The sequence below is a fragment of the Elgaria multicarinata genome, chromosome 4, assembly GCF_023053635.1.
Source record: "Elgaria multicarinata webbii isolate HBS135686 ecotype San Diego chromosome 4, rElgMul1.1.pri, whole genome shotgun sequence".
NCBI classification, from domain to species: domain Eukaryota; kingdom Metazoa; phylum Chordata; class Lepidosauria; order Squamata; family Anguidae; genus Elgaria; species Elgaria multicarinata.
In genome coordinates this window covers 105721123-105739576 of record NC_086174.1, presented here as the reverse complement: position 1 = coordinate 105739576, position 18454 = coordinate 105721123, and the positions used below count along the sequence as shown (strand labels likewise).

The 18454-nt window shown below is 41.5% G+C and overlaps 1 protein-coding gene across 2 annotated transcripts in view; it reads left to right on the top strand.

Annotated features, from left to right (window-relative positions):
* The first annotated feature begins 571 nt into the window (after positions 1–571).
* LOC134398470 (cytochrome b5 reductase 4) overlaps positions 572–18454 on the top strand; it is a 36692-nt gene continuing 18809 nt past the window's right edge. The window contains exons 1-5 of one of the 2 annotated variants that reach the window (XM_063125784.1): positions 572–672; positions 2328–2481; positions 8917–9017; positions 9804–9891; positions 13538–13579. In XM_063125784.1, coding sequence (XP_062981854.1) covers positions 598–672; positions 2328–2481; positions 8917–9017; positions 9804–9891; positions 13538–13579 — 460 coding nt within the window. In that variant the 5' untranslated portion in view covers positions 572–597. The remainder of the gene's footprint in view (positions 673–2327; positions 2482–8916; positions 9018–9803; positions 9892–13537; positions 13580–18454) is intronic. The other variant, XM_063125785.1, reaches the window with a different exon arrangement.

Here is an 18454-nt window from a genome sequence, read left to right as displayed (position 1 = left end):
AGGCTTATGTACGCCGCCTTGGGTTCCTTAGAGGAAAAAAGGCAGGATATAAATGTAATACATAAATAATAAAATACAACAACAAGGGGGTAGGAGGAGGAACGGGCAGCTGGAGGGAGGAAAAGTGTTTCGGCCACCTTGCGTCCCTCTCCTCGTCCGCCTCTGACTGTCTGGTTCCTGCTCCATCCCTCCTGGCGGCCGGGAAAGTTTGCTCTTGCGTTCTTTCCCGTGCAGATGCTTGGATGGAACGCAAGTGCGGGAGCCAGGTGAGCAACGAAGGGAGCGCGGGAAGAGCTTCGACCGCGCGCGGAGCGTTATCTTCCGCCTGCTGCAAGCCTCCTTATCGCCATCTCAGGACAACGAAACCCGCTATGTTTGTTGTATCGCTGTCCATCAACTCTGGTGGGCGGTACCCGAACTGTCCCTCGACAGGGAGCAGAGCGCCACCGCGATCCACCCTCGCGCCTGCGCAGTCTGCCTCCGTTTCTCAAGGGATGATTTCAGGGCTGGGCTGAACCCGGAAGCGGCAGCGGCTGCTTCCTTCTGCTTGTAGTTTGAGAGGAAAAGAAGAGTCGGGGCGGCCGTGGCAGGAGCGGGATGTTGAACCTACCTTCTCCGGCTTTTCCTGCCCCTGCCTCCCAGCAGCGGGTGGCCCTGGCAGGACGCAGCAAGGTGCGGGGCTCAGGGGGGGCTTGGTGGTGCCTGCCTGCCTGCCCAGGTCCATGGTCCCCGGGGAAGAAACCCTTTGCGGGGCGGGATGCAGGCTGTTGGGCGGGGTGATGGTCTGGTGGGGTGTTTTACTCAGCAGCACCTGCCCAGGCTGAATTAAGATGGACACGTTTGTTGTTGTTTAAGACTCTTGTATCTTGAACCGGCTACTTTACAAATGGAGATTCAGCAGGTGGAGCCCTTCCTGGCCTGGAGATGTATAAGATGGACTACACCTGTTTAACTTCTGCCTGTCATGCCGGAATCCTGTTCTGTGCGAAAACGGTGTCATCCGTTCAGGGTGCAATCCTATGCACGTTTAGGCTGAAAAAAGTCCTACAACTCCCAGCATGCCTCAGCCAGCTGGGCAAGGAGATGCTAGGAGTTGTAGGACTTATTTCAGCCTAAACACGCATAGGATTGCATCCTCAGCGAAGTAGGTGTAGAAGTGCTTAGGATGCAGAGCAGCTGTGCTGACCTCTTTACGTTGTGTGTGTTTTATAGGTAACACATATGGATTTAGCTCTGTTTGAGGATCTGGGAGTGTTGCATAATCAGTGCTTAATTTCTGAAATAGAAGTAAGCTTCAGGGCTCCAGCCTGCTTTTGAAGTGCACACACTCTGGCAAGTCCTAATCCTGGACGAGCAATTTCCAACTGTAGTTCTTCAGGGCCGTGGAAAGACAATCTACATATGTTTCATGGCACTCTATCCTATATGTTTGGGACAGAGTACTGACTTTAAAATCCATGGTGAAAATTAAGGTCTGTGGGATGGGATAACATGGAAATCATATTTCGGAAGTGGTGAAGAAACCTAGAGTGTGTTTGCAAGGTACTTTTTCTTGTGTGTGGCTAAAAGTAAAACAGCTGTAACAGCTACAGGTATGGAGAATATTTGGTGGGGGAAAGGAGTTTTAAATTTTTCTGTGTGTAGATATTTCAGTTGATGAAATACTACTTAATTGATTACTAGGAATATGGAATGGCTAATGGTGAATCATTGGACTGTTCCACATGAAGGAGTTTGTTTATGGATGGCACAGTTGAGCACATTTGATCCCTGTAAGCCCGGGGGATTGAACCATTTTCAGCCTGCAGACTGAATTCAGTTTCAGAGAAGCTCGGGGGGGGGGGGGGGGGCTGCATTCCAGTGATGCATGGGGCTGAAAGTGAAGAAGAGTGGGGCCAAAGGCAGAGAGGCTGAAGCTGAAAATACAAAATATTACTAAGTATTAGAGGCATTTGAACCTTTCATAATGGTGGGAAAAAGATCCATTCTATTTATCACTATACTACACGGCCAGTGGGAATTTGTTTTGAGATGCTGTTTCAGAACAGCCCACCTAAACTGGTACAGGATGTGTGCTTTTTCTAGTTTGTGATGCTTCACTCTGTTTTGTGATAGAAATACTTAGGTTGGGTGGGCAGGGGTGGGAAGCAAGGGTGCCCATTGCAATATGTGAATGACAGGAAGTTGAATCAACTGCATGATCAGAGTGGTATGCCTTAAATATTTCAATAATGTTTGCTGTTTAACATACAGGGTGGAAAGATTCCAATCTACTTACTTGTGTAATTAGTTAATGCATTCTTTCCCCTCCATACACCCCTTTCTAGGTACCTTTGAAACCAGGGCGAAGTCTTATGGACTGGATTCGGTTAACTAAAAGTGGGAAAGATCTAACTGGTCTAAAAGGAAGATTAATAGAGGTGACTGAAGAAGAACTTGCCAAGCATAATAACAAGCATGACTGCTGGATATGTATAAGAGGTTGGTTGTTCTGTTGACTGTTGTTTGATGTTTTAAATTTTTCAGCTGGATTTTAGTAACTGGATTGGGATAATAAGCTCTTGAGATATATGAGATCTTACCTCCCATCAGCTAGGTATAATAATATTTGTGAGGTTGTGTTTTTGATAATTTTCAGTTCAGTCATTTGGTATTTTTCTGTGTAAGTAAATAGCAGATAGGGGATTTTTTTTAAAAAAAAAGCTGAACTAATCTGTTATTTTTAAAATGAGAATTGATACTATTGTAATGGTAATTGAGCAAATATATAAAAGCTGGGTTACTAACAAAACATTTCTGATTGCACTTCCAAGATCACTAATTTAATGAATATAACCTTCTTCACTCTGTTTTATATGTTGTGTCTTTCAAATATTTTTTTTAAATTATTATTATTATTATTATTATATTTATTTGTATCCCGCCTTTTGCCAAATACTGAGCCTCAAGGCGGCCTTACAAAATTTAAAACATATAGATTTCAAAACCTGTGAAAAGAAATATACAGAACTTAAAAATATATTAAATATATTACAATATTAAAACATTAAACATTTAAAATACATGACAATTTTAAAAGTCCTTAGCATAGATGGAGGCCCAGATTATTTGCCAAAGGCCTGCCGGAACCAAGAAGTTTTTGCCTGCTTCCTAAAGCACACCAAGGAGGGAGCCAGTCTAGCTTCCCCGGGAAGAGAGTTCCGGAGCACTGGAGCAGCCACCGAGTAGGCCCTCCCCAAAGTTCCCACCAGGCGCGCCTGTGAAGCTGGTGGGACTGAAAGAGGGGCTTCCCCAGAAGATCTCAAAAGCACAGGCAGGCTGATAAGGGAGAATACGGTCTTTCAGATAACCTGGACCTGAGCCATATAGGGCTTTATAGGTCATAACTAGTACTTTGAATTGTGCCTGGAAACAGACTGGAAGCCAGTGGAGCTGTTTTAACAGGGGAGTTGTATGCTCCCTGTAACAAGCCCTGGTCAACAATCTGGCTGCAGCTCTTTGAACCAGCTAAAGTTTCCTAACACTCTTTAAAGGCAGCCCCACGTAGAGCGTTTTACAGTAAACCAATCGGGATGTAACAAAGGCATGTGTCACCGTTATCAAGTCCGACATCTCATGGAAGAGTGTAATATTGCACATTTGGCTTACTTTAGAGTTTAGGAAAAGAAATCAGTTAATAGCAATAACGTTTGTTGTTTAGATAGGAACAAGTGAACTTCTCTGACTGTATTGTCAAGTGTAGCACTGAGCATGTTCTTTATCTCTCACTCTCCATGGAGATGGAGGGAAATTTATGGAATTTCCAGTGAGGCTTCAGGGTGAGAGGCGGTGCCTTTATTTTTCTTCATCCAGAGCTTTTGAGATCTGCAGCACAATACTGTATATGTCTCCTCAGAAGTCAACCCCATTTAATTCACTAGTGTTTATGCCCAGGCATAGAATTGCAGCATTAATACTCTTTAGGGGAAGTGGGACAGTGATGCAAAATCAGTAAAGAATGGGCTTACGCTCATTGCTTCCTTCCATGGTATTCTGTTTGCATGCTAGGTTTGAGCTTGTTGCTAATATATAGTTGTAGAAATTTGTGGCATGTTTGGTGGACTTCTCGCTTCCTATAAAATCTCCTGAAGTCAGCAGTCAAATTGATTTATTCTATCCACTTTTGTGGGAAATAATTTTATCAAATTTTTGGTTCAGGTTTAGTTTGAGTCCATGTTTTTGATATACTTGAAATGAGAGTCAATCAGAACCTCGATCAAAACTCAGACAGAACTTAACTTTTCCGTAAGTAGAAGAAAACCATGATTTGATTCCCTGGATTCTCTTTCACTCATGGTTATGTCCTGACCAGCACCCTGGGAGGTTAGCTAAGTACTAAATGCTCATGCTGATTGTACTCAATCCCAGGGACAGAGTATGTACCTGCTTTGCAACCAGTTCTGAAACAGTGAAAGAGACCAATAATTAGAAAGTGATTTCGTTTATAGTATTTTCTATAGTATTTTTCATTCATTGGCTCCAAATCTATATTGAGGGTTTAACTAAAAGTGCAATTGGAACAAGTTCTTTGGGTCCAAATTCCATTATGCAGGGGATAGGCTGTGTGCAGCTACCCATCATGGATAGCCATTAAATCAATTGTTAATTGTTAAAGAATCTTCTTCCATTGCTTCCATTTCTAGTTCTGCCAAAATGCAATCTTCCTGTTACATGACCCTTCCTTCCTCTGCATGGCTCTTGTGTAAGAATTCTGGTTTACAGAGTATTACTGCAGGGTTGGGATGGCAACATAAGACAGCCTTCCCCATCCTGTCACACTTTAGATGTATTGGATTACAACTCCCATACTTTTGGAGGTTGAAATCCAGTTGTAGATTATAGGATTTGTAGTCCACAACTGGAGGGAGCCAAGTTTGGGAGGGTGACATAACCCATGTCTTAACCTGGTGCTGAAATGAAGCCAGTGCCGGCGCCAGTCAGGCCTCCAGGTGGAGGGCATTCCACAGCTGGGGTGCCACAACAAAGAAAGCCCTCTCCCAGGTCCCACCATAGCGTATATCTTGCGTTGGTGGGGCACGGAGAAGGGCTCCTCCAGAAGGTTTCAGGTCTTGGGCAGGCAGATACAGGGAGAGGCGCTCCCTCAAATATCAAGATCCCAAACCATTTAGGGCTTTAAACGTCACTTGAATTCCGACCGGAAACAAATTGGCAGCCAGTGCGATTCCTTTAAGACTGGTCTTATATGGTCTCTATGAGATGTTCCAGTTAGCAATCTACCTGCTGCATTTTGCACTAGCTGCAACTTCCGTGTTGTCTTCAAGGTTAGCCCCATGTAGAGTACATTGCAATAGTCTAATCGGGAAGTTACCAGTGCATGTATTACTGTGGCTAGGTTATCCCTATCTAGGAAAGGACGTAGCTGATCCTAAGTACTCTGGGCCACGGAGTCCACCTGGGCCTCCAGTGACAAGGATTAATCTAGGAGTATTCTCAAGCTACGCACCTGCTCCTTCAGGAGGAGTGCAGCCCTATCCAGAACAGGTCGCTTACCCAATTCCCAGACTCGGGAACCACCAAGCAGCAGAGCTTCCATCTTATCAGGATTCAGCTTCAGTTTATTAGCCCTCATCCAGCCCATTACAGCCTCCAAGCACTGGTCCAGCACTATCACCATCCCAGCTGATTCTGACAAGGAGAAATAGAGCTGAGTACCATCAGCATACTGATGACACCCAACCCCCCTAATGACCTCTCCCAGTGGCTTAATATAGATGTTGAATAGCATGGGGAAATAGACTAGAACCCTGTGGCACTCCACAGCTCAATAGCCATGGGGTGGAACAGGAATCCCCCAATACCACTCTCTGGAATCGGCCCTGCAAGTAGGAGCGGAACCACTGTAACACAGTGCCTCCTACTCCCATCTCGCAGAGCCAATCCAGTAAGATACCATGATTAATGGTATCAAAAGCCACCAGGAGATCCAGGAAGATCAACAGAGTAGCACTTGCCCTGTATTTCACTTGGAGAAGTCAGAGCAACCAAGGCTGTTTCAGTGCTGTGCCCTGGCCTGAAACCAGACTGAAATGGGTCCAGATAATCTGTTTCTTCCAAGAACGTCTGAAGCTGCCCAGCCACCACACGGTCAAGCACCTTGCCCAAAAAGGGGATATTGGTGATGAGGATGTAGTTCTCACATACCTCTTGGTCCAGGGAGGTCCTCTTCTGGAGAGGGTGCACTACAACCTGGTTCAAGGCAGTAGGCACCACCCCGGACCCACCCAATCAATCCACCTCTGCTGGATTGTATTAGCCTAGATGGGCAAAGGTCAAGCTTACATGTGGCGGGACGGACTGATTCAAGTATCTTGTCCACATCATCAGTCTGCAACAACTGGAATTGATCCCAGGAAATATGACCAGACGGGGCACTGGACACCTCCCCAGGCTCTGCGATAACTGTGGCATCAAGTTCTGAGCGAATACCAGCAACTTTCTCCTTGAAGTGCCTAGCAAATTTATTACAGCAGATGACCAAGGGTTCCAATCCTGGTTTCTCTAAACCTGAGCCTGGTCCCAAGAGGCTCTTAACCACTCAGAATAATTCTGCTGGGGTGACATTTCGAGGATGAGATAAGTGAGGCAAAGTAGGATTATTATTTTTTGCCATCCCGACTGCCGCATAATAGACACATCGAAGAGTTTTTAGTAATCTTTGATCATAATCTTTGATTACTAATCTTTGAACTCAATTTATGCAACTGATTTTCTTAAGCTTCCTCTACTAATCCTTAGATGTTTATGTAGGAAGCAATGTTGTTATCTGTTTGTTTGTCTTAAGATGGTGCTCCTACTATGCAGAGAGGTGAAGCACATCTACATGACCTGTTTCAGCTTTTCGATGATGATGATGAATATATAAATTCATGTCTGTCCAGGATACCCTTCAGAGATTTTAAAAAAATGAGCAGAAAAGTGAACAAAGCTGCTCACAGAGGCAATGCGGAACAGTCCAAATTTGTCTAAAATTCATGTGCAGTGCTCAGTATTTTGCACGAGATGGCACTCTTCGCTCATGTAGGAAGAAAAGGTTTTCAGATATAGCCAAGTACTGTTGCATCTGTGTTGCGCTAAGAAGTAGATATATTTGGACAAATGGTTGATAATGACCGCATTGATGTAGTACACTAATGTATATTATGCTACTACTTAATAGCTAGTCATATACCAAAATGCACCCTCTGGAGTGTCTTGCACAATTTGGTCCTTGAATTTGCTTCTCTTTTAAGTCAGGGGTGTTGAACTTCAGGCTAGATCCCAGTTCCCCAGATGGTGACACCAGTTTCCCCTGCCCCAGCCCCCTTTCCCCAACCAACAATGGTTTGGTTTCCTGGCTTTGCAGAATTATTCATTCTAAAAGGTTGAAATGCTTTTCCTAGGGGTTAGTTATTGGGAGTAAAAGCTTTAGGTTCTGATACTTGGCCCCATCCCTTTTGCCTCATCCACTACTGGAATGTGGCTCCTAGAGCTTCTCCAAATAATAATAATAATAATAATAATAATAATAATAATAATAATAATAATTATTATTATTATTATTATTATTTCTTACCTGCCTCTCCTTTTGGATCGAGGTGGGGAACAATATCAGTACAACGATACACTACAATATAAATCAAATACATAAAATTAATTAAAAGAGCACATAAAATCAATACAGCATCAAAATAACAGTCAACAGATCTTAAAAATTCTTGGTTTAACATTCATCTGGGTAGGCCTGCCAGATGAGGCTAGTCTTTATAGCTGTCTTAAACTCGGAGAGTTAAGTTGATGAATCTCCTCAGTCTGGGGGTGACAGAAGAAAAGGTCCTCTGGGTAACTGTTGTCAGCCTAGTTCTGGGTGAATGAAGTAAGTTCTCCCCAGAGGACCTGAGTGTGCGGGGCAGATTGTACGGGAGAAGGCGATCCCACAGGTAACCTGGACCCAAACCATATCAGGCTTTAAAGGTAACGACCAAAACTTTGTACTTCACCCAGAAACTAATTGGCAGCCAGTGGAGTGATTTTAATGTTCAGGTAATATGATCAATCCTAGATATACTGGTGACCAACCTGGCTGCCATATTTTGAACTAGTTGAAATTTCCGAATGTTGTACAGTGGTAGCCTATATACAGTGCATTGCAGTCAAGCCTCGAGGTTACCAGTGAGTGCACTACCGTCTTTAGTCTTTAAACTCTAGGAAAGGGCACAGCTGATGCAACAGCCGAAGCTGATAGTAGACGCTCCTGGCTGAGCTGTCATTTGGAACGCTGGATCCAGGAGCACCCCAAAACTGTGAACACAGTCTTTCAAGGGGAGTGTAGCTCCATCCAGAACTGGTTGACACACCTCCAAACCCAGTTCAGGGCCCTTGACAGCAAGCATCTCCATCTTGTCTGGGTTCAGCTTCAGTTTGTTTTCCCTCATCAAGCCTATTACCACCTTCAAACATTCATTCAGAGGAGACACACTATCCTTAGCTGATGCTGTTATTGAAGGCATAGAGAAATATATTGAATTCATTCCTTGGGTTGAAAGAGGTTCAACACCACTGTTTCAGGAGTCTGAGTAGACGGATTAGGAGGGTGTTTGTGAACAAGAAAAGACCCACCGCTGAAGGCCTGTGTAAGTGAAGGATTATTGATGTGTTCATAGAATAGTTGAGTTGGAAGGCGCCTATAAGGCCATTGAGTCCAACCCCCTGCTCAGTGCAGGAATCCAAATTAAAGCATTCCTGACAGATAGCTGTATTTTTTATGATGCAAACAAAATACCTGTTCATGTATGTTTAACAACCTTTTCCTTTGCAGTGAATCTGTTTTAACTGGAGACCCTTTAAAAATAATAACTGTTGTTGTTTTTCACTTTGTAGGTCTTGTATATAACGTCACACCATACATGGAATATCACCCTGGTGGTGAAGATGAGTTAATGAAAGCAGCAGGAGCTGATGGCACAGATCTGTTTGATCAGGTACAACAGTGCAGGGGGCTCCCAATTCATCAAAATAAAATCCAAGAACTGTGCAGAATGACGTTCTGTTGCTTAAAGAAGAAACTGCTGTTCTCTCATATATGAGAGAGAGAATTTGTACACATTACCTCAATTACAGGATATAAATGTATACCCATTTCCTCAGTACTTAAGTACAGAATGTAAACCCATTAACTGTGATCTGTATTAGCTTTCAGTTTCTTTTTAGAGTGCTAAAACAGCTTTTTTGAAGTCCTAATTAAGGTTAGTCCTATTGTCTCTCATTTGTACACATTGCCTCAAGTACAGGATATAAATGTACATTCCTAAATAGCAGAATGAGTAGGTTAAATATGTTAGTCCAACAATTGCGTTGTTCCCATTGTGAGTGTAGAGGTATATTTTAAACAGCTGAGTGTTTTTAAGTCAATATTCTTGCTTTTCTTCATCTTTGAGTTTTCAGCTTTGGGAAAGTTCAGCTGAGAAAAAAAAGGCAAAGCGCTCAAAATATGTATTTTTTCATTGAGTTGACGCATCCTAGAAATACTCCCCATATGTAGAGTTTTGGAAGAAAAAGCAATACTCAACACTGCAAGCCTTTTGAAGTCGCAGCTACTCAAATATAATGTGGTGGCTTGGGACCTAGCTCTGTTTGTTCATTCAGCAGTTCTATATAATGAGGTTGTTTCGTTCGTTGCTTTTACTACACATTTCTAGTTGCTTAGAAGCAAGCTTTATCATCAGTCCTTTAATCCATTAAAGGTAGTACTGCTGTTTCCTGTGCAGGTTCATCGCTGGGTTAATTATGAATCAATGCTGAAAGAGTGTATGGTTGGAAGAATGGCACTCAAACCTCTTGCGACTGCTCTGAAAGGTATAAACACAATCTATCATTCTTAAAAACCAAACAAACCCTGATCACATCTTGTTGCTGGAGGTTGCATGATTTGGAACTGTTTCTCTGAAGCCACTATGAACAGTGACATTACAAGAGCAGTATCTTGAAATATACTATATACAGTGCTAGTGGGTGTATAGCAAATCAGATGATAATTCAGGGACCATTGTATGCCTTCTGTGACAAGCCAGCTTTGCCCTGTGTAGTGTAACATGGTGGGTTGCTAAAACCAATCCTGACTTCTTGTGATCCCTGGGTTTGCAAACACATTTGTTGTTTACACTTCATAATTTTAGGTTCAAGCCAAAGTCCCAGCATTGTTCACCATTGGCCATGCTGTGTGGGGCTAATGGGAGTTTATTAACTTATTTCTTATATTTATATCTTGCCTTTCTTCCTTTGTGGAACTCAAAAATGGTTACATAAGGTTCTCAGGTGGCCTCCCTTCAAAGCACTGACCAGACCCTGTCCTGCTTAGCAAAGGGGCTGCTTCATGTGCCGTTAGACTGGGAGTTAAAATTCAAATCACCTGGAGAGCACTAGGTTGGGGCAGGCTAGTCTACCATATGAGGGTCAAGATCTGTTCCTTAAAGCAGTCTGCTGTAAGAGTGTAGGTAGATCTTTTCATTCTCTTTTCTTGCAGAGGCAAATGAAGCTATCTTTTCATTATCTGATGAGGCATCTCCTTACTTGTGCATAAAGCTTCCATTTTCAGTTCTGGGAAATTTGGGTCATATTTGATACTTGCCTTTTTATAGCTGGAGCATTAAAATAAGTAATGGGAAATGTCTTTCACAATGACCATACCACAAATACTATGTTTATAAATCACATGGGATATTCCTAAAATATCCATCCAAAATAGTGCTAGGTCTTTTTAGAACCTTAACTGGGTGAAAGCTCTTTTTAAAGAAGATAATGTGAAAGTTCTGGTCAAACTTTGGTTGCCTTTAGAAAGTCTTGCAAGATTTCTTTGGATGTCATATAACAGCTTAAATTAACTCTGAATTATTCATAATAGGTACACTGTAACAACTCCAAAATTCTGTTCAAACTCGTACCACTGCCAACATCCAATGTTTATGCACATGGACTTTCACTCATGCAACAGGAGTTACTCTTCCTCACTGTAGCCCCATTGCATGTTCCCCAAATCTCTGGAACAGATTTGGGAGCAGGGTGGGTGGGGGTACAGGGTCCTGCCATGGGGAGGAGAAATTTGATCTACTGGCAGAAGGATGATGTTAGATACAACCCCATGTTTTTTAAATAGTAAATGCCCAAGTTGGGGAAGCTATAGAGGTTTACTTTCAGCATGACAGATGCTTTCCTTTCCTTGAGATTTCCTCTATCAGCAGTGCTTGGTAGATTGTATTCTTGATGTATAAAACTGGATAGCTGATCATTGTCTTATCTCTGCAAAGCAGGGTGTTTTCATTTAATATATACTCCTAAATAACGTTTTGTTAGTATTCATACATATTTCTACTGTGTGACAACATCTCTAAGTTTGACTTAAAAGCCACTATTATAGACTGCTCTTTTAATCTACGGATCTCATAAACCCAGGAGACTGGGTTTTATTGTTGCTAGGCAGCTGATGCTATTGATATTCCAGGATGCTGCATTGTATAGATGTAACCAAGCAGAGCTGTCTTCTTGTTGTCCTGAAGCTAAATCGACTTAGCAGTCTGTAAGTGCAATAAAACTGCTTTAAAACACAGCAGTCTAGGTCTAGATGTATCACTGTTATGTGATTAAAATAATACTAAAGGACTGTCCTCCCCAGACAATACTTGGCTTGTGAGTCATGCTTAGGGTTCCTCCCCTTCCCCCCCCCATAACTCTATGGATTCTCTCTCTCCCTCTCTCTCTCTGCCCAATTGCTTTGCTGTGCATCTGCTGCTTGCTCCAGGGCAGTTTTGTGTGGTCTTTGGGCTTTGTGACTTCCTGCTGATTGCGAGATACTGAAAGGTTGTTTTTCCCCTCAATAACCTGTGCTACATTTAAGTTGATTTTAAACTTCTGGGGTCACTAAGGAAATCGCCTCTATATAGTATGTCTTCAAAAATTAGGAATGTGAAAACTACTGCTTCAAAATAACTAATCTGGGTCAGTATCTTGGTTTTTTATATTTATATTTTTTATATTGTCACTTTAGAATTAAGTATAGTATCTAGTACAACCTTTTCAAACTTAACTACTTCTACAAAGGTACATTAATTTTTTAACTGGGCAGAGCAAACTTCTCCCAGTGCCTCCTTTTGAGACCCACCCACCAAGTAGTTTTGGAGCAAACATAACACTGTAGCCCTTGAACATATCTCAGCCAGGCAATCCAGAAGGATGCCATGGTTGATGGTACTGAAAGCCACCGAGAAGTCCAGGAGTGCTAAGATGGTGCAGTCCTTATGTCCATTCACCATCATCATCCCTTAGGGCGACTGAGATTGTTTCATCTAAATTTGTTTGTGGGTTTTGGTCTGAAGTCTTCTAAATGTTCAAATGGCTTTTCTGAAGATGTTCTATACTATGCTTTTCATTTGCATTTTTTTTTAATTTACAAATATTCAAAGAATACCTAAATGAAGTAACCAAACTGGTCAATACAATTGAAATTTAAAATCTGAATCATTTATCCATGGAATAGACTTTCTACATCTTCATTAGCTGCATCAATTGCTATCATTGACTCATTTTACATAAAAAAGGACAAATTGTGAATTACAGAGTTTTTGTTGCAAATAATGTTTGAAAAACATGCATCTTTGGCTACTTTTTCACATGCTTTGACTATTTTACATGGATGTGACCTCTAGCCCTTTCATTTTAAGTAAGTTGTCATCGTATCTGGCTGTAATCTTAAATCCTACAGATTTATCCCATTGGAAACATCACTGGTACAAACCCAAAATAATTCCCCTCTGTCCCAGGGACTGATGCACATTAATAAATGCCAAGCAAAACATATTCTAAACTGCTTCTTGTGACAGCTGCTACCATGTGTTAAGGTGTTTGTGTGCAATATTTTACCTATGGGATGACTTTCTCCACACATACCACACACATCATGCAAGGGCATGGAGACTACTCTCTCAAGCCTTTGCATTTAAATGACTTGTCATGAGGAGGCAGTTAAATATGGCCTTCGTTGTGATTTTTGCCTTCTCCAAAATATTGCACATGGCATCCTACATATTTGGAGCACAATGCTAGTACACTGTTACTGCTTTACACAGCCAGTTTTTAACTTGTCACTTTGAAGAAATATACAATAAATGTTCCTGTATAGGAGAATTTTTTTTCAAATATATTATTCAGTCTGTCTAAATGCTCACTTTTTAATAAACTTTTTTTTTTTTTTTAAAAAAAGGATGATAGCAGGTCATCCAATAGTTTTACCTTCATACAACAGGGTATTTCTATCTTTTCAGTAAGGTGCTGTTATTTCTTTAGCCTTGACATTTTCTGTTGTAATTCGTACTTCTCTTAAGCTCAGTTCTCAGCTTGTCTTATTTTTTTCTGAGTAAATATTTTTTGCCCAGAATGTTTGCTTATTGTTTCATAACTCGGGAGACTTTTCTGCTATCATGATCACTGCACTTTTCTTGCATACTTGCAGAGACTTGTCCCACTGTACCTGAAGAAAACAGGATCTTAAATGGTAAGTTCTCACTATAACAGCATCCCATTTTTTTTTTAAATGCCATACTGTAATAGAGATGTGCAGTTCAGCATATACCTGGTCACATATTTGGATTTCTTGATGAAAAACCATCTAGCAGGACAATCTATCTCCAGTATTCCCCTTCCCCCACAGTCTAAATCGGACCGCGCAACCCAAACACAAGTAAAGGGAAGATGTACACAAAAATGGATCTTGGGAAGAACCGACAGCATTGGACAACTTGAGCAAGACTGCTCAAGTTGAGAGCTTCCATGATGTATGGGAAGTAAAATGTCTCCCAGATCTGCAGCCAAGACTTCTGCAGTAGTTTGCCTGCTTGGAGTACTTTTTCTTATGGTTCAGTAGGAGTATTCAAACCCAAAAAATTATAAATGGCAATCTATTCTGCCGCAGCCCCCTTTTGCTTTAATGTTGAGCTCTAAAACTATTCGTATGGCTATAGAAGGAGAAATGTCTTGACCTCCTCTTTGGCCTTAATTCTATTTATGTCTCTGTTCCTGTGCTCCTTGTTCTTATTAACACTGTTCTTGACTTCCCTTTTTATTACCTTCTGCTTTCACATAGTGTTCCTTGAATGTCTCATATTAAAGATTGGCTTTTGTGGGGTGGGGAGGAGAGGACAGACCAACTCGGGGCAAACTGATGCACAAAATTTTATTTATTTATTTATTGCATTTTTAAACCACCCAATAGCCGAAGCTCCCTGGGCAATTCACAGAAATTAAAGGCATTCAAAGTATAAAACAAACAGTATAAAAGCATGATATAAAATACAATATAAAAGCACAACCAGAAAAAAATGTGTTTATCTGCAAGAATGAGGGAGATTAAAAAGGGAAGAATTTATCAGAAATGTAAAAAAAAAAAATCTTCCAAAATATGGGCTCTCTTAGAGTGGAGTAGAGAAGAATTGGTGAAATGATGAAGTTGCACTCCCTATATATCTTCCTGCCCCCCCTTGTCATCTAGGGATAATGCTGAGTATATAAAAACTATCCACTGAGCTAGTAACTGCTTATTGAATGCTAGCTGATATAGCTGGTGTTGCCTGTGTGCCTGAATAATGTATAGTAGGGAAGCAGATCTCAGTGAACTTTTGTATGCATGTGCTCTGAACTCCCTACTATTATTATTAGTTTAAAAAGGGAGCTAAAGAGGAGGCCAGGGTGGTACAGCCCCCTCCCTTTCTTTCCCTCCCCTGCATGTGAGGTAACAGACCAGGCTCTTGCACATGTGGCAGCCCTAAAGGTTTCCAGGTAGGGGGAGGAGGCCTGAGGCAGCCATAACGGGGTTGGGAAGGAAAGAGGGAGGACTTGGCTGTTATCTGGGAGCTGCCCCAAGCTGTCCTTTCCCCGTTGCTGGGATGTGGGCATCTGTGAGCTTCCATGCCCCACGGTGACGGTGGCGTTGGTATGTGCGGTGGGAGTTTAGGCTGAGCTTTGGGCAAGGCATGGTTGGAACTGCAGCCGTTACAGCAATCTTGTCCACATGGCTGCGAGCATTCCATGATAAAATGCCTACACCTCCCAGCATGCCCTCAGTTGCTTGAAGTTGTAGGCAAGGTGGGAATTGTAGGCGTCAGAGTAAGCTTAGTTTCTAATTAATTAAAAATAGTTGAAGCCAAGAAATACTGGGTGTTAGGTTTTTTTTATGATCACTGTACAGACCTATCTGCATGCCCAATTTTAAGGTTGGACCTCGACTCCATGTGGGTAAATATTTCCAACATACAAACCCACACACATAAAGCTGGTAGGGAGAGATTTGAGGATAAGAAAAGAAAGGAATGTATGGTTGGAAGGCTGTAATGGTTGCTACTGCTACATTATTGCTTTGTACTAATATCTTCTGAATATATAGTACAAGCTCTGACATCACACTCATCTTGAAAGTAATAGTTATTGATAATGTACTGTCATGGAGTATTTATTTACCCTTTGAAAGTTAATGAAAAGTTGATTTCAACATGTACCCAGGATGAGTTACTAGTACAGCCTGCTTCTTGAATCATCTGTTTCATTTTCAGATGAATATGGATAGACAATAGTACGGTTGCTCTACCAGACATGTAAAATGTGGATGGAATTAAGAATTCATTACACATAGGTGTGGGCTGATATGAGTAAGATAAGCATAACAGCCGTGAGTCATCCACCTTGTGTAAATAAGCCCTCTGACTCAGCTTTGGCTCTTGGCTCTCTATTTCTGAGAGATAATCTACCCCATAGCCAAGTCTTCCCTTTTCCGAAGAAGCCATTTTACCCTGCAATTTATGAAGAGAATGGGAAAGAAGTTATAATACAGTGTAACCATATATTGTTCTCTTGCCTTTGCTCATTGAGTAATTTATAAGGACAGAACACAAGAAGAATTGATACACAGTGAAAACCATGAGAGCCTGTCCCATCCAGTAGATAATTGCATTAGATTTGGAACAGGGCTTATTATGGGGCCTTGAGCAAATTACTTTCTCTCACTTTCTGTTCTCCATCTGTAAAATGGGGATATTATGGACTGGACTTGTGGCTTGGCTGTAAGAATTAATCAGATGACAGCCTGCATTCAATAATGGGCTGGATGAGGGTAAACAAGGTGATGTTAAACCCAGGCAAGATGAAGGTGTTGTTAGTCAGTAGGAAGCCTAACTCTGGGATTGGGATTCAACCTGTTCTGGAAGGTGTTAGATCTGTAGCTTGGGATGTTGCTTGATCCTATGCTGTCCCTTGGATCTTCAAGTGGCAGCGGTGGCAAGGAATGCATTTGCACAATTACACTTCGTGCATTTTACTCTATGATTTTTTCTTATTCCTTGTTTAGCACCTTTCGCAAGATCTTAAGGATTTAACTCTCACATGTTAACTGTATGCTGAGTGAAGAAATGTCCCTATTTATTTTATATAAATATTTATATGCTGCTCTTTGTTCCCTTACAGTACCCCCCCAAAACAACCCATAAAACATAATAAAAGCAGTGACAGTCCCAAAATAAAACCAGTTAAGCTTACCTTTGTTTGCCCTGATCCTATTTCCAGTCAGTTTAATTGAATGTTCCAAAGTTTGTGCGTTCTTCCCTCTTCATATTTTTAGTTAGTATTTTTAAAATTAGAGCCCTAGACTAAGAAAAGTTCCAGTCCTTTGAACACATTAGTAGCCCTCTTCTGTATTTTTGTAGCTCTATAGCATATATTTCCCGATATGATTAAAGAATAGTATATGTTGGTCCCATTCCTTGGGTTAATAAGTAGAGTTGTACAAGGCCTTTCCTTCACAAACACACTCCTCCCTTCACAGTGGGTCTGAATGGAGTGCAGAAGTCTCTGTTTAGCCATAGTTTCTTGTTTCATCAGAAGTGGAAAACTATGGTTACCAAGCTTCAGATCAAGCCAGGAACTTAAATCACATTTAGATGTGGTTTAGGATCCTGACTTGTTATGAAGCTGATAACTGTAGTTTCCTGATTTGGATGAAATTAGAGGCTGTAGTTAATTAAAGGTTTCCAGATTTAATCACGGCTCAAGTGAAAGGAGGAGAGACGGGGCTGTGTCTGCAGGCAAAAAATTACTAAACTTATGATCATCCGACCATGGCCCGTATTTGAGCTGTTGTCACATTGAGCAGTTTTAATACTGATATTATTTTTACAATGCTCTGTTTATTCTTAACATCGCCATATTTTCTGAGCCATAGCAGAGCACTGACATTTTATTTTCATTGAGCTGTTCATTGTGATCTTATCTTTCTTGTGTAGTTTAATCTAGTTTTAGACCTCTGTATAAATGTCACTGAAGCATTTAGAAAGTCAGGAAATCAAATGACAAGGCTTGAAAAGTCAATCTTCTTGTAAATCGTTCCCCAGCCTCATGCCCTCCAGATGGTTTTGACCTCAGTTCCTATCATCCCAGCCAACATGGCCATTGATCAGAAATGCTGGGTGTTGTAGTCCAAAATGTCTGGAGGGCACCAGGTTGGGGAAGGCTGTTCTTGCACAAAACTGAGTTTTTAGTTAACTTTTTAAGATGTGCTCTGCAAATTTCCATTGGGAGGGAAGAGAAACGCAAAAGACAGTAAACCATCAAACAGTCAGTGGCTGGGGGAACGGGAGCAAAGCCGTCTTGGGGAACTCTGGCAGGGTAGATTTGACCCCCAGCCTAAGGTTCTACATTGGAACTTAGGAGAAAAAATAATGAATGTAGGAATTATTAAAAGGGTAAAAAAAAAACCTGCCATACAATCACAGAACAAGGAGGGTAAAGTTTAAGGCTCACTATATTTCCTTGTTTAAAAACCATCTTCAGTGTTCAGTTTTTGTTTTGCATTGGTTTTGTTTGAGTCATTATTCCCTTTTCGAACTTGTTCTGTTAAATGGCACCTGGGAAGCTTATGGCCAGCATTTTTTAAATGGCGTTTCCATTCCTGAGTTAAGGTCATATTTTCAAATAATGAAACTATATGTAGATGAAAGAGTTTTGATGGCATGCCTAATACTATGAGGAACATGGTTTTCACTTTGGTAAATGTTCCTCACTTTTACAGATTTTGGTTTGGATCTTAAATGGTCTGTTTGCTTAAAAAAAAAAGCTTTTGATCCAGCAGAAACGTCTACCAGCACTAGTGGCGGAGGTGATATTTGTTAATTCCCTGAAATCCTTTATGCCACCCCACCCCTACTGCTAGGGGCGGGGTGGGATGGGGTGGAGAGGAGAGGAGACACTGGAGACAGCAGAAGGGAGCAAAAAATCAGCACAAATGGCCACTTGTCCCTTCTGCCTGCATGAGCATCTTGTGTGTGGAGTTTGACTCATGGGAATTTTAGGATCCAAGCCTTTGTGTTTTTAGGAATTGAATCTGTTT